This window comes from Etheostoma spectabile, chromosome 15 (genome assembly GCF_008692095.1).
Source record: "Etheostoma spectabile isolate EspeVRDwgs_2016 chromosome 15, UIUC_Espe_1.0, whole genome shotgun sequence".
Classification (NCBI taxonomy): domain Eukaryota; kingdom Metazoa; phylum Chordata; class Actinopteri; order Perciformes; family Percidae; genus Etheostoma; species Etheostoma spectabile.
The window spans coordinates 7,778,617-7,791,827 of NC_045747.1; the positions used below are offsets into that span (position 1 = coordinate 7,778,617).

At 41.8% G+C, this 13,211-nt stretch overlaps 2 protein-coding genes across 3 annotated transcripts in view; both read right to left on the reverse strand.

The window, feature by feature from the left end:
* cbx8a (chromobox homolog 8a (Pc class homolog, Drosophila)) overlaps nt 1-777 on the reverse strand; it is a 2,834-nt gene extending 2,057 nt beyond the window's left edge. Inside the window, exons 1-2 of one of the 2 annotated variants that reach the window (XM_032536768.1) lie at nt 499-777; nt 334-377 (exon numbers count right to left, since the gene is read on the reverse strand). In XM_032536768.1, the coding sequence (XP_032392659.1) occupies nt 334-377; nt 499-567 (113 nt within the window). In that variant the 5' untranslated portion in view covers nt 568-777. The remainder of the gene's footprint in view (nt 1-333; nt 378-498) is intronic. The other variant, XM_032536767.1, reaches the window with a different exon arrangement.
* A 5,148-nt stretch (nt 778-5,925) lies between these two features.
* On the reverse strand, nt 5,926-13,172 carry cbx4 (chromobox homolog 4 (Pc class homolog, Drosophila)). The gene is made up of 5 exons (XM_032536752.1): nt 12,830-13,172; nt 12,689-12,732; nt 12,037-12,102; nt 9,930-9,996; nt 5,926-8,885 (listed from the first exon to the last, which is right to left on the reverse strand). The coding sequence occupies exons 1-5, from the start codon at nt 12,896-12,898 to the stop codon at nt 7,485-7,487; spliced, it is 1,647 nt and encodes a 548-aa protein (XP_032392643.1). The 5' UTR covers nt 12,899-13,172; the 3' UTR covers nt 5,926-7,484.
* Between the last annotated feature and the right edge of the window lie 39 nt (nt 13,173-13,211).

Here is a 13,211-nt window from a genome sequence, read left to right on the forward strand (position 1 = left end):
ACACACACGCGGTGTAATACTTTAATCAAAGCGATCGCGCTGCAATTCCAGACTAGCGGACAGTGACGCATGGTGAACCCAGCCATTGCTAAAGCTACTGTGGACTTTAATGCACCCCAGAGGGCTGAAGCTCAGACATGTACAACCTCATGACTTGTGCACACGAGCCACCAGGCATACTGTGACATGACACTGACCTACTGCACACATAGCATGCAGATGAAATGATTAAAAAAACATCCACAAACTGAATTACGACAGTCTGATGTGGTGTAGTTGTACGAGCGGCCAGGATGGAGCGCTGTCCTTCGCAGCCTCGGTTAGAATACTCACTTGTGAGACCAGCCCTTCCATTTCACGAGATATTCCCAGCGACCCTGCAAAACAGATCCGTAATAGATTCATGTTGTCAGAGAATTGCCTGTAGGCTCCGAAAAAACAAATGGTTGCGTAATAGGTGTAGAGACACAGCCTGTGGGTAAAAAAAGCAGCGATTACCCGTCTGATCCGCCGTTTAATGATAGACTCAGCTGCGAAGACGCTCTCACCAACAGCCGACAGCTCCATGATTCACCATGCACTTCGTTTATTTCTGTCTCTTTTATTATTTTTGGCTTGCCCGTGTCCTCTTCGGGTTGTTTAATTCCGCACATCCCATAATACGCAATCTGGAGAGGACGTCATCACGTCTTTTTCAGTTGCCAGGCACCGCAGTCGGTAGGACGGATCGTGGTGGAGCACATTGGCTCGGTTGTTGCTACGTGCTCCGGGTTTCTGAGTGAAGGGGCGGAGTCCCGCTGCTCTGGCTGCTGTACAGGAATGTCTAGCACAGTGGGACAATCAAAGTCAGAGCGGTCCACGGACCCCCCCCTGAGGTCCCCGAGGGGGTACATGTAGAAGAAAAACATATTTTAATTTCACTTGTATCAAAAAAAATAAATAAAATTAAATCAATGAGAGGGGAATTTGACCGGTTTAATCAAATGTTTCCTCCTCACGTACAACACATTTACAAAACACATTTTTAAATATTAGTCAACAGCCAACATGTAAAAGCAGGAATGATTCAATAATAACATTCAAATGAATATCCTCATTGATATAAATGCCTACATAAAATTATACCAAAAGGGAACATGAACGGTCAGATATGTCCCATATGGTGAAAACAGTACAGTAACCGTCAGACACACTTTGAATTGGATAAGTTAATGATTGATTATTTTAAAGAATGTGTTTAATACAATCGGTTTCATTTACAATTTCAGCTTTTCGGGTGCTAAATGGCAACAGAAATTAGCCCACAAATCACAACGTAATGCCACACGGTGCGTAATGCCCATGCATCTTTTACGCACGCTGTGTCTGTCCGTGAAGCAGCAAACAATCGTTCACCTTTTGCGCACTAATTTCAGTTTGTAGGCCACAAACATTGCTTTTATAACACAATAGATTACCAAAAAAAAAATGCATCAAAAAGTCGGTCGGTTTTTAATGATCCAGGGGCTATTTATTTTTTGTTTAATCTATTGGACGTTAAAAGTGAAGATACGTCAGTTAATTTAGAATCATCAGTTGTTAAACAACCAAATTACATAGAATGCAAATGTGGTCCAAAACGAGCTCATTATTGTTGATTTCTTCACCCAAAGAAATGAACAGAAAATTCACAGCCTTTATGGTTAGCAGATTTTATTCTAAAGGGCTAAATTTCATTAATTCAGAATGAGTTGAGAGTTGTTAAGGTGTAACAGCATTTGGTAAATTGGCTGGTTGGAGTTAGTGTTAGTGAAGTTTAGTTTTGGCCAAATTTATATTATTAAACCAGCTGAACTGTTTCTGGTATATGTAAACACAATTTTGAGAGTCAACTTTATTTCTGTAATCAATGCAATTTTTGCATTTATAGACAACAAAGATGTCTTGTTTCATTCCTTCTTCTTCATTGCTTATTGTATAAATGAGGGCCCTGAGGGCTTGGTGTTTCTAAGATTTCGGTTATTCCTCAGTGACGACAGTAAGATTATTACTTTGGAAACATAATTGTGATATTATAATAATTATTTTTACTATTATTTTTATTGTTTTTTATTTATTGTTTCTGGCTGTTTACTTCACACATAAAACGAAGCACTTATAACGTATGTTAACATAAAATGTTTGTATTTCTGCACTCAGTAGCAAATTGTAATTGAATTATTATCATTACTGTTGTTATTATTAAAACATTATTATCGTTATTATTATGAAGGAAAAAAAACAGACAGCTTTTCTGGAAGCTCAACACTATAGTGGCGATTTAAACCTTCACTCTGAATAGTGATCACACAAATTAACCACAAGTACGGAACTTTAGCTTCATTTTCTGCAGGCCTCAAGTGCAATTCCCTACATTCATCAGCTACATTTTTAAATGGAAAAATGGAATAAAAAAAAACAAAACATTTGGCCAAAATCTAAAATTTGGCAAAGAGAAACGTGAGCGTAACCTTGCAGTCTTTCTACCTGCCAAATTCTCCAGGTCATCATTACCCTTTCAACTGAGTTAAAAGGTCAAATAGGTTACAATTGGAAAAAATAATTCAAATGAAGTAAAATGCTCAATACACCATGGGCATAATACTGGAATATTTAAATTTTCAGAGTTTTTACTCCGTTTTTCTTTCTCTTTTCCAGTCCGTCTGTTCAAAATGAATACGTGTGCAGTCAGGCTGTGAAACGTGTGCAGGCCTGTGAGAGTGAACTCACTGAATGAATAAAGCAGGTCTAAAGTCCTCGCGAGCCTTTTTGATGATGCTGTGGGCCAGAAACTTCCACTGACCGACAACAAATTATTTGGCCACTCAGTCCATTTTAAAAAACGTTGCAGCTTTCAAGTGGCTGATGCAGACAAAATGTGACATAATAACAGAAACCCTCACAGCTAATTGATACAAATTTACCAAAGATTCATTGTATAATTGAAAATATTGCCTACAAATGGATTGCTCTCCATTTCTTCTTGATCAACGCTCTTTATTATCTTGTGAAATCTTGACTTAATAGTTACATTAAATGACGCTAATGAGAATAAATAGGCAGGCCTTTAATTCATTGTAATAATTTGTGAGGGTTAATTCAATTTTGGATCATTTATTGGAGATGTGGGAAATGAAATCGCAACATAAGCAGGGAGGCGGTCTGTCGTCTGTCCGTCTTCCTTCTCTGACAAGATACTGAATGATATATTTGCTGCTATCTGTTTAAATTCTCCCCGCTGTGGAGCAGACAAAGGCGGGCGCGCCGCGGACAAAACATGCGTTGTGGCTGCCGTCGAAATATGAACCACCATTTTGATAGTCATAGACCGACATTTCCTGTCGGTACTAGAATGGCTAGAGCCTGCACGGTTTTGTGTTCAGAGAGAACGGCGGCTGGCGCGTTTAGAGCGCAGGCAGCTTCACACAGACTGCTGCGCTGCTGCGGTTCTCCATATTTGGCTGTGAGTCGACGAAAAGTGAGTCTGCGGGAGCTGCAATGGCGACAGCCGTACATGAATAAACAGTGCTGGCTCTGTGAGAACATTATTGGCTCTCTGGTTTCTGGGCAACTGCTGCACACAGCTCGCTGTTCACTGTCCTACTTTACCGGGCGACATTTTCTGCTGAAGGTGACTCACACAACCACAAGCGAGAAACCTGCACCTTTGCCATATTTCAGCCTCCTTTACAGCGGCCTGATACACAACACCAAAACACCAGCTCTCTTTTCTCACACTGTAACTATTTTAGGTTTTTAGGTTACACACCTATTTGTGTTTAACAGCTCTTTGTAGATACAGTAAAAAATCCACCCAGGAAATCTCAAATGTTTTGTGTATTTGAAAAGAGAATGCAGGTGATAACATAATTAATTGAAGCCCCTTCTTTTTTTTTACTTTAAATATTCACTTCTTTTTTTTTAGATCTATTAATGTTCTGTGAAACAGGCCTCCTCCAGGTCACACTGGGCTTTACATTATCCAAACAATCCTGCTGCTGACATGATCATGTGAGGCGTCACTGTGCGGGGATGAAACCGACACTGTGCAGGCTGCTGGTGGGTAAGATGATAAAGGGGGAATGTGAAACATCACACTTGGTCTATAAATACGTTCCCCTGCTCAACGATCTTTCAGTTTCCTGATGCATGACTGACTCACATAGTTGGTTCAGGCATATAGAGATCGCCTTGAGAGAGAGAGAGAGAGAGAGAGAGAGAGAGAGAGAGAGAGAGAGAGAGAGTAGCTGTGTGTGCTCATGACTTCTGAAATTCCGCTCACATCAACTGATATCGACTGAGTTTGACGTGTCTTTGTCAGACAGTTTTAGACGGTCCCCCGTGGGCCTGTATGGAGTAATCGATTGGATTTTGCTCTAAATAGACTTCAGGAGCTCACACAACGCAAACAACAACGGAAATCTGTTCGTTAATTGTTAATTAATATATTTATTTGGATGTATAATGTGGCCACTGACAGCGATGTTTGAACTTTAAGTTTACCAGGCCTAACTCTTAAGGTGCACTTCGGCTACTCCTCATAGGCCATTTCCAACGCGAGATCCCAGAGAGGAAGAGGGAGAGGAGATGAAACGTCAGTTTTTTTTTAGTGAAAATGGGTTTAGGACAAATGTACAGTTAATGTAAATGTAATTCTTGAAAAAAACTAACTGATGAACCGCCTGATACAGATCCATACAGACAGGCACGTTAAGGTGTCAGGTGTGTGTCACCTTTAGTGTTGCACCCCATTTGAAAATCATTTTCTTTGGCATCATGTGGATTTTATGTACTTGTAAGTCAGAAAACTTATGTGAGAAGTAAGGGAGTTCAGAGAGAAAGTTCATTCATTTAAAAAAGAAACAGGTGGAAATTATGGAAAATTGGCATTCTTCCAGCTTTTTAACATTTGTGCCACATTCGAAACACAACACACACACACACACACACACACACACACACACACACACACACACACACACACACACACACACATCCCTGGGTCTTTCTATCACTCAAAACGTTCAAGAAATATTCTCTTTACAAGCTTGAGATTCCAGCATAATAGCAATTTATAATTTTCAATCAGGCCTTTTAAAGATCCAAAATCAAGTCAATTTTGTTCATACAGCCCAATATCCCAAATCACAAATGTTCCTCAATGGTCTTTACAATCTGTACACCATATGTCACCTTCTGTTCTTAGACCTTCACTTTGGATAAGGAAACCTAACTGAGGAGGGATCACTCTCTCCTGGACGGACAGATGTACAACAGATGTTGTGTGTACATAATAACCAATATAATACAATTATAGACAATATTGACAAGACAAGATACACATTTGGCAATGTCATGACAGGCCAGCTGAGATTTGTACAAATGTGTGTCAGAAGCTTTGCATATCTGTATGTGTTAGGTCTGAACTTGCCTCTATATTTTACTGTATAATAGGAAGATATGGTGTCATAGTGAAACTGGCCCTTTACAAGACAACACAGTCCTTCATAACAACTTACCCAATGATCTGGAAATGCCAAAAAAAACTATTGTAGATACATTATTTTTAAGTGTCATACTGACGGCCTTATTGTGGTGGAAGGAACAGGCTTTTGGGGTCGAGCTGCAGTAGAAAAATAATGCATGGGTAAAGTTTTAATAATACAAGTGACCGGTGCAGTTATGCAATACAGAGGGCCCTTTGTGCAGGATCGTTTGTGATTATGCAACACGATCTGTTTTTCTATTCATGGTTCACAACCAAGTTAGTGTTTCTAGTGTTTATTGTTCCATTCTTTCTCTGTATGAGCAGAAAGGCTCCGTAACAACTGCAGGGCATGAACAATGATTAAAAAAAAATGAGGAAGTTTGCCAATAGTATGCTCAATATAACCAACCAACAACATATCAGGGGTCATGTCTTTCTTTATTGTGAAACACACCATCCAGTAAGCTGTATCAACAGCAATAAGTCAACCCACTCTTGGTAGAACATACTTTATATCAATCATTTTGATTTTAAACCAAGTGCCAGAAAGAACAAACAAAACAAAAATATTTTTTAAACTGTTCAATGGAGTCACCTGCAGCTTCTGATGCAGAGAGCAGCTTTGTAATTGTTTATGAACAACAAATTACATGTCAATAAATATGCTTCATTTTTTATCATAGCATTTTAGCATTCTTACTAGTTTTGCAATAAATGTGCGTAAAAGGCAATTTAGACTCCAACGCAGGTTATGTCCAACAGCTTTGACATTTGAATTTTCAGCAGCATAATCAAAACAGCTTGCACTTATTGGATCACATGTAACAGTATACAAAGGCAGCCTCCCGACACATTCAATCTGTGTAACATACTCATAATAGAAGCTTTTTCTAAAGCAAATAGAAGTCAACGTGTTTTTCAGATCATATAATGAGCTTCAAAAGCGAAATGAGATGAACATTGCTAATCTGTGTGACATTAGAGGACTCCTAATGAGACTAGCATATGTATTTTTAAAGTAACTTCAGCCATATCTGAACAATCAACAATAATAAATGCCAACCTACTTATGGTAAGAATCGATATGTTGTGAAGGGAACGGGAAGTCACACATAAATGACACCATTTTCTTAATGATAACAAACCTTTGAGTCACATTTTCTTCCACAAATGTTTGCTAAAGGTAAAATGTGCAACATAGCAATAGATTGGGTTGCAAGGGCATATCCATTGACGGCTTTGTTGCTTCTCAATGGCAAGACAAAAAACTGACAAAAGAAGAAAAGACCAGGACATTTCTTTAAAGTTGTTGACACAGCCGAGCGTGTGCCACACTGTCTTTAGACTGTATTCAGACACGCCTGCTTTTTATATTTGCAAGTCATCATGGCTAATCATTTCTCAAACAAGCCACAAACAAAACATGTAACTAAATATGCCAATTCAGTCTAACGGTTCCTGTCTGGAGTAAAAAGTGAAATAAGACTTAAAGAGAACAGCTGTTTCTCCACTCGTAATGACACAAACCAACATATGAAAATGTTATTAAGTGCTTTCAATTTGATCTTTGATCACCATTACTCAACAACATCCTCTCTACTTTCTATCAGGACCAAAATAAGTGATATTATTCATACAAAATATGTATAAACTTTCATACATCTCAGGTTATAAGTTTGGTACAGATATGAAACAACAGCAAAAGTATCCCATTAAGCTCCATATCACAAATAAACAGTTGTTTTTTTTTAAAGTAGAACACATCCACCTGAATGCATTCGCTCAAATCCTCGAGGGCACTTTCTTGGCTACAACGTCACAGAGGAGTTACGGTATAAAACAGTATAAGAAACATATTTAATTTGAATGATAAATTATTAATTTCCACATATACAAAATTCTGATGTTTTTACATTATGTACATATTAACAGAATTCATCCAATTCGTCACTGGTAGTCCCATTTTACAAACAGTTTATTAAAAAGAAACATATTCCTTGAAGGTGACGGTGAGACTGTTTGTTGTGATGTCAGTGATTATGATATTTCCCATAAAGGGGGAGGGTTTTTCAACAGGTGCTTCTTTAGATTTCTCTGTGGATTTCTGTGTGTCTTCTGTCACAGCAGGTGTGTTTGTGACAACAAGCTCAGGCTCCGGCTGTATCTCCAGCTCCACCTGCTTCTTAGTCTTTGGGCAGCTTAGGTCCATCGGCTCCTCTTGGCTGCCAGAGTCCACAACCTCATAAGTACATGCACTGCTGTGGCGTGGGCCGCTACAGTGGAGGTCCATAGGTTTGTCCTGAGGTGGCAAGACTACAGTGCTGGGGACACTGAAGCTTCTGGAAGTCAGGTATGTTTTGGAGACCTCAACATGATCTGATAGCTTTCGCTTGCGGTCGTTGGGGAAAGAAGGGATCCTGATCTGGTCGATGGATGTAGGGGTCGCGATGTTGGTGTCAACAGCCCAGGACGTCAGGGGGGAGCTAGCGGTCAACTGAAGGGGTAAATCATCCGGTAAATCAGCCTGGCCGCGAGCCACTTCGGTGTTGTATTCCTCTGCTGTGCTTGGTGAAGGTTTGGAGAAATGTCGGTCCTTTGGGGAACACTTTAAGGGATGGTCTGCGGCAGGGAGGGAGCTGCCGTTACAGAGCTCTTTGGGGATACCGTTCTCCGGGTGCTCCATCATTTTGGTTGTGTGTGCTGGATTGTTCTCTAGAGGTTTGGTGTTTTGGTGTTTCACTTCGCTCGATGATTCCCCTTGTTTACCCTTTGCTCCATGAACCTTGTTGCCGTCCATATATTTGCTCATGACAATAACAATCCGTCCATTCTTGTTTTTGTTCTTGATTATCTTCATTTTGCTGCTATTAGTGCTAGGCATGGTTGCCTGTTTAGGATTGGGTTTTAGGGCTTGTTCACTTTTAGCGTCTTTAACAGCTGGTTTCCTAACCTCCACTGCCAACTCTTTGACTTTGCTCAAGCAGCCTGTGTCTTTGTCTCGAACCCATTTCTGCTGCAGTGCCAGCGGTAAGTTCCAGCCAGGATTTGCCGGTTTACTGGCCAGTTCCTGAACTTTCACCACCTCTTTGAGCCTGGAAGCCTGAGCGTCATACATGTTTGGGTCCGGCTCATAGTGGTGGTGCTTCTTACTGTTGAGTTGGTAGATGAACTTCTTCTTGCCATTGGTTGGCTGGTCAGCGGGGACCTCCTGGCTGCTGGGCTGGTACTGATGGTGCTTCTTGCTGTTGAGCTGGTACTGTTGAGGCTGAGGCTGAGGACGCTGGACCGGGACGTGATCGGACTTGAGGCTAACCTCTGCATCCTGAGATGATTCCTCAAAACCTGCAGGGATACAGGATCTTCTGGCAAATGAGGGTACCTTGAAGTAAGAGACAAGAGACCAAGTTGAACATTTTAACTGTTTTCATTAAAATCTTACTGTCAAGTCAAGAACATAATAGGCTGACTCCCCAATGTAGCCTGCTGGCATAAAGCTTGCCATTGGCCGCCTTTTTCAGCCTGCATCCCAGAATTGATAAGCGCTGCAGCTACATTTTAGGCCAATTTAGTATTGCATTGTTTGGGGCTCATATTTCCTGATTTTTAGATCTTTGTATATATGAAGCTCACATGCAGGCCTATATTCAGAGAAAATGAAATAAACTAACCAATCAGTGCTCAGGTTAAACTGACCTCCCTCCCACCATCTTGTCCCCTCCCCCTCCTCCTGTACAGGCTGACCCTTCAGGCCGTCAAAGTGGCACTGCAGCGGAACGCTCAAGACGCTTTGGCTGTGACCTCAGGTCAGAGAAGTGCCACCAGACATGTCACGCTTTATCCTTGATTGCTGGCCACGTGTGACTCTGGCATAGTGGTATGCCTCTTAAGAAGTGACACTGCATAGCAATCAGCTCAGAGACTCTCAAAATATATAATCACATTTGGCTCAGAATATGGTCCTGTAAAGGCCTGACCTAAGATAGTCATAACACGATACAAGTGCTACTTTCAGCCATTTATTTCTGTCTTTTGCAAACAGGGACATGAAAAAAATAATCCTGATACAGATTCACTTTGTGCAAAAATACCCTACAATAACATGCTCTCTTTAAAACTTGTGTTTTGCATTTAAAGCTATTTAGCATAAAGCAATAATAAACATGTGTGCAATCAAGCAATTCTTGCATAACCTCAGGCAACAACCCGTTTCATGATGAGTGTGCAGACAAGTCCAGCTACAGAACCCCATCATCTCTAAAAGAAATCTATTAATAACCACCATCATAATGACTGCACCTGACAGGCCCTTTCCTCCTTTTTGGTTTCTCAGAGTGAAACTTACTGGAAGGCTAACAAAAGCAGGACATTTACATTTCCACAGATACTATCATGTCTGCGATGACCTGTAGATGATGAAGATTACCTGAAGTAAAAGATGTTTTGGTTTTGGCCCCCGTTTGCGATATCCCATCAGCTGCTCTTGACTCTCTCTGTGAAAACAAAAGATAATACAATTTCTTTCCACCATATTTACCTTCTATACACAACATTTAATTTGACTGACAGTGTTTCACCTTTCTGCATTAAAAATCTAATTAGATCACATAGAAAATTACAGGTTTGACATTTGGAGTATTCGTTAATTCTTTTCTACCTAGTCAAGGTCAAAAGTGGAATTTAGATTTGGAGGACTAATGAATGCCCACATGTGACCTGCTGCAAAGCATTATGGTCCTTATTTGCATTGCTCTCCATGGTAATCGGCCATTCCATATTCTCATTATCCTGGAGAAATTCAATTAAGGCTACAGCAGGGAAAATCTCTCCTTGTCTTTCAAACATCCTCCCTCCTCCAGCACGCCCTTCCTTCTACATTCAATCTCTAATTAGGGTCATGAGGTAGGGATAAAATTGGATAAATACAACATTGTGGAGTACTTCTAGGATACATGCTGCTGTTGAAAACATGCAAACCACCATGCCTTGTGCAACACAACGCCTATGATCTGACTAATAACAAACATGGAACTGTTTTTATAGAGGGAGGAGTGGGGAAAATGTGTTATTGTTGTAGTGACTAGACTGAGCACTTGGGTTGTCTATGAAATATTTCTCCCTGATATACACCTTGACTCATCATCGTATCATAAAAAAACAGTGGTGGGTGAAGGCCGACTGCACACAGGCTTCACCGACCTGCATAAACCCAGCCTATTGTTGGCCTCTTGCTACAGATGTTCAAACTATCTGAGCTGCCAGAAAATTGCCATAATAAACAGGCTACAATTTAATGCTATAATGTGTGCGATTTCAAACAGCGTCCAACTGGGGTGACCCCTATTCACAGAAGATTTGGCAATTACAGCCTCCCTCGTCGGATCCCCTCCCCCATCCTCTGGGAGCAAAGAGGAATCCACACACACGGCACAGAGGCAGCCCTCCATGACCATCAGCCCAGAGCCAGACACACACACACACACATATTTAGCCAGCCAGGCAGGCAGGCTGTGGGGGAATATGAGAGCAGTACACTAGAAATGTTGGAGAGCACTGCGTGTCAATTAGCTTTTCCAGAAATGTGAATTCCTTTCCCCAGTCATTGTGTCTTTACACCAGTCCCACAAGCAACCTGGTGGCCTACAGAGAGAGTATCTCAGTGGCCTCATGGGTCCAGCAATCCACACAAGATGTTGTGCATGCGCCACAGGGCTAAAATGACAGCAGCATTTGTATTCATTAACATCTCAACCTCTGAGATTGACACTGATGTGTTTCTGGTTATCTTACAGGCCTCTACTAAGCCTCTTGACCCAATGTTGAAAGCAGGTTGACAATGTATGCATCCAAGGTGAGATATTCTGTGTCCACAACATTATAAAGCAAAATAACGGTGGCAGTTGCATGAGATGTATTAAAACTAGTGTTTTTTCTTCAGTGGAAAGCACTATAAGAAATTTAGCCTGACTGGTATGGTGATGAGGCAGCAACTTGGCCTTCTCACATAAAACCTCAATAAACTGCTGCGCTAAATAAAAACAGTCAGGCTCTGAAGTGCAACTACTAATTTAGCACCTGTCCTGCTAAAGCTTTCCAGTTGCAAACAAGTAAAAATACGATTATAAACAAATATATGTAGTTTCATCAACGCAGGGATTGCTTTTCCAATTTCATTGGTCCATCATGCACCTTCTGGCAAAAAAAGGCACCTTATTCAGTTTTTTGTGTGAAATTGGGTCATGGCATGCGTTGAGCCTTCAAATTCTTGACGCAAAATCAAGTAATAAGATAATTTACATCTACAACTATGATCTACATCTACGCATATTGCTGCGTGTCCGATCTTTCCATTAGTACGATTTAGGAATTCTCACTACTACATCCCCAGCCTTTTCCCCAGGAGACAGTCCTGTGGGGAGGGGGGGTGGGGGGATCAGTGATAGAGTTACTAGAGCGCCCCTCCTCCCATGCCCATTTATGGTCATGGCTGAACTGGAGGCTGCGCGGCCTTGTCCGAAGTCCATCTCTCTCACCTGTGTTGAAACGCGAGGAGGAGACGCGGGTCAAGGATGTTTTCCTCTGGTTCCCATGTGTTGTATCTGAAGAGAGGAGAGAGCAACTGTCAGACAGCTGTCACGTTCAAACTTCCTTTTTCGAATTTGCAGGCCTCAGCCCGTCACCCACAAATACACATTCCCACATCTTCACTGTGCTGTCAGTGTAGAGTGGACAGGTAAGGCAGGCCGCCAGTTTAACATCCGATTTGTTTTGTGTGCAACAACTGTGGCAGTCACATTCCCGCTAAAGCAAATCCACCATGAGGACATGCATCTGCAGAGCCAAAAATGTCAAACACAAATAAGTATGTGCTATCCAAAAGGGAGCACCAGCATACAGTCGGCCATTTTAGCACCACTGTCTCGTAAATTCGCTGGCGGAGCAGAAATAATTAAAACGGGATTACAAGGCTGTGCCTACCCCCTTCCCTCGCATAAATTAGTGAAGGCATCCGCGGATACACTGAAACACGCTCTCCCAGCTTTCTCTCTCTCTCACACACTCACACGCACACAAACGTGCACGCCCTTGATGAATGGCATTTTAAAGTAAAAACACTTGATTTTGTTGCAAAATATAAACATTTAACATGTTAATTATTGGAGAAAATGTTGCATTAACACTTACTTGGGAGACCAGCCTCGCCACTTGACCAGGTACTCGATCTTGCCCTGTGATGGTGGAGAAGGAACATTTGGTGAGGCTCATGTCAAACGCAATATTGCAACGTCCTGAGCGCGTATGCAAACATGCTCCCTCTCATGTTACCTTGCGGATGCGCTTCTTTTCGATGCCCTCCACCGCAAAGACGTGTTCTCCGGCGGCAGGGAGCTCCATTCTCGCCTGAATCCGATTGCAGGGGACGGGGGGTAGGTAATGTTGGCTACGCACCGTCGATGTGCCTTCCGCTAGGTACGTGCAGTGCGCGCCTGGTAGTCTTCCAGTTGTATCCAAACTGTATTCCCTCCACCTCTCCTCCTCGCTCGCGCTCTCTCTCTCTCTCTCTCTCTCTCTCACTCACTCTCTCTCTCCCTCCTTTGCACACTCCACAGTCCTGGCTACGTGCATACAGATATTCACAGTGCGGCTGCGAGCAGCTCTTTTCGTGCAATAGCTTCAGCTCGGTGGATGACGTCAGGAAGGGGGGGGG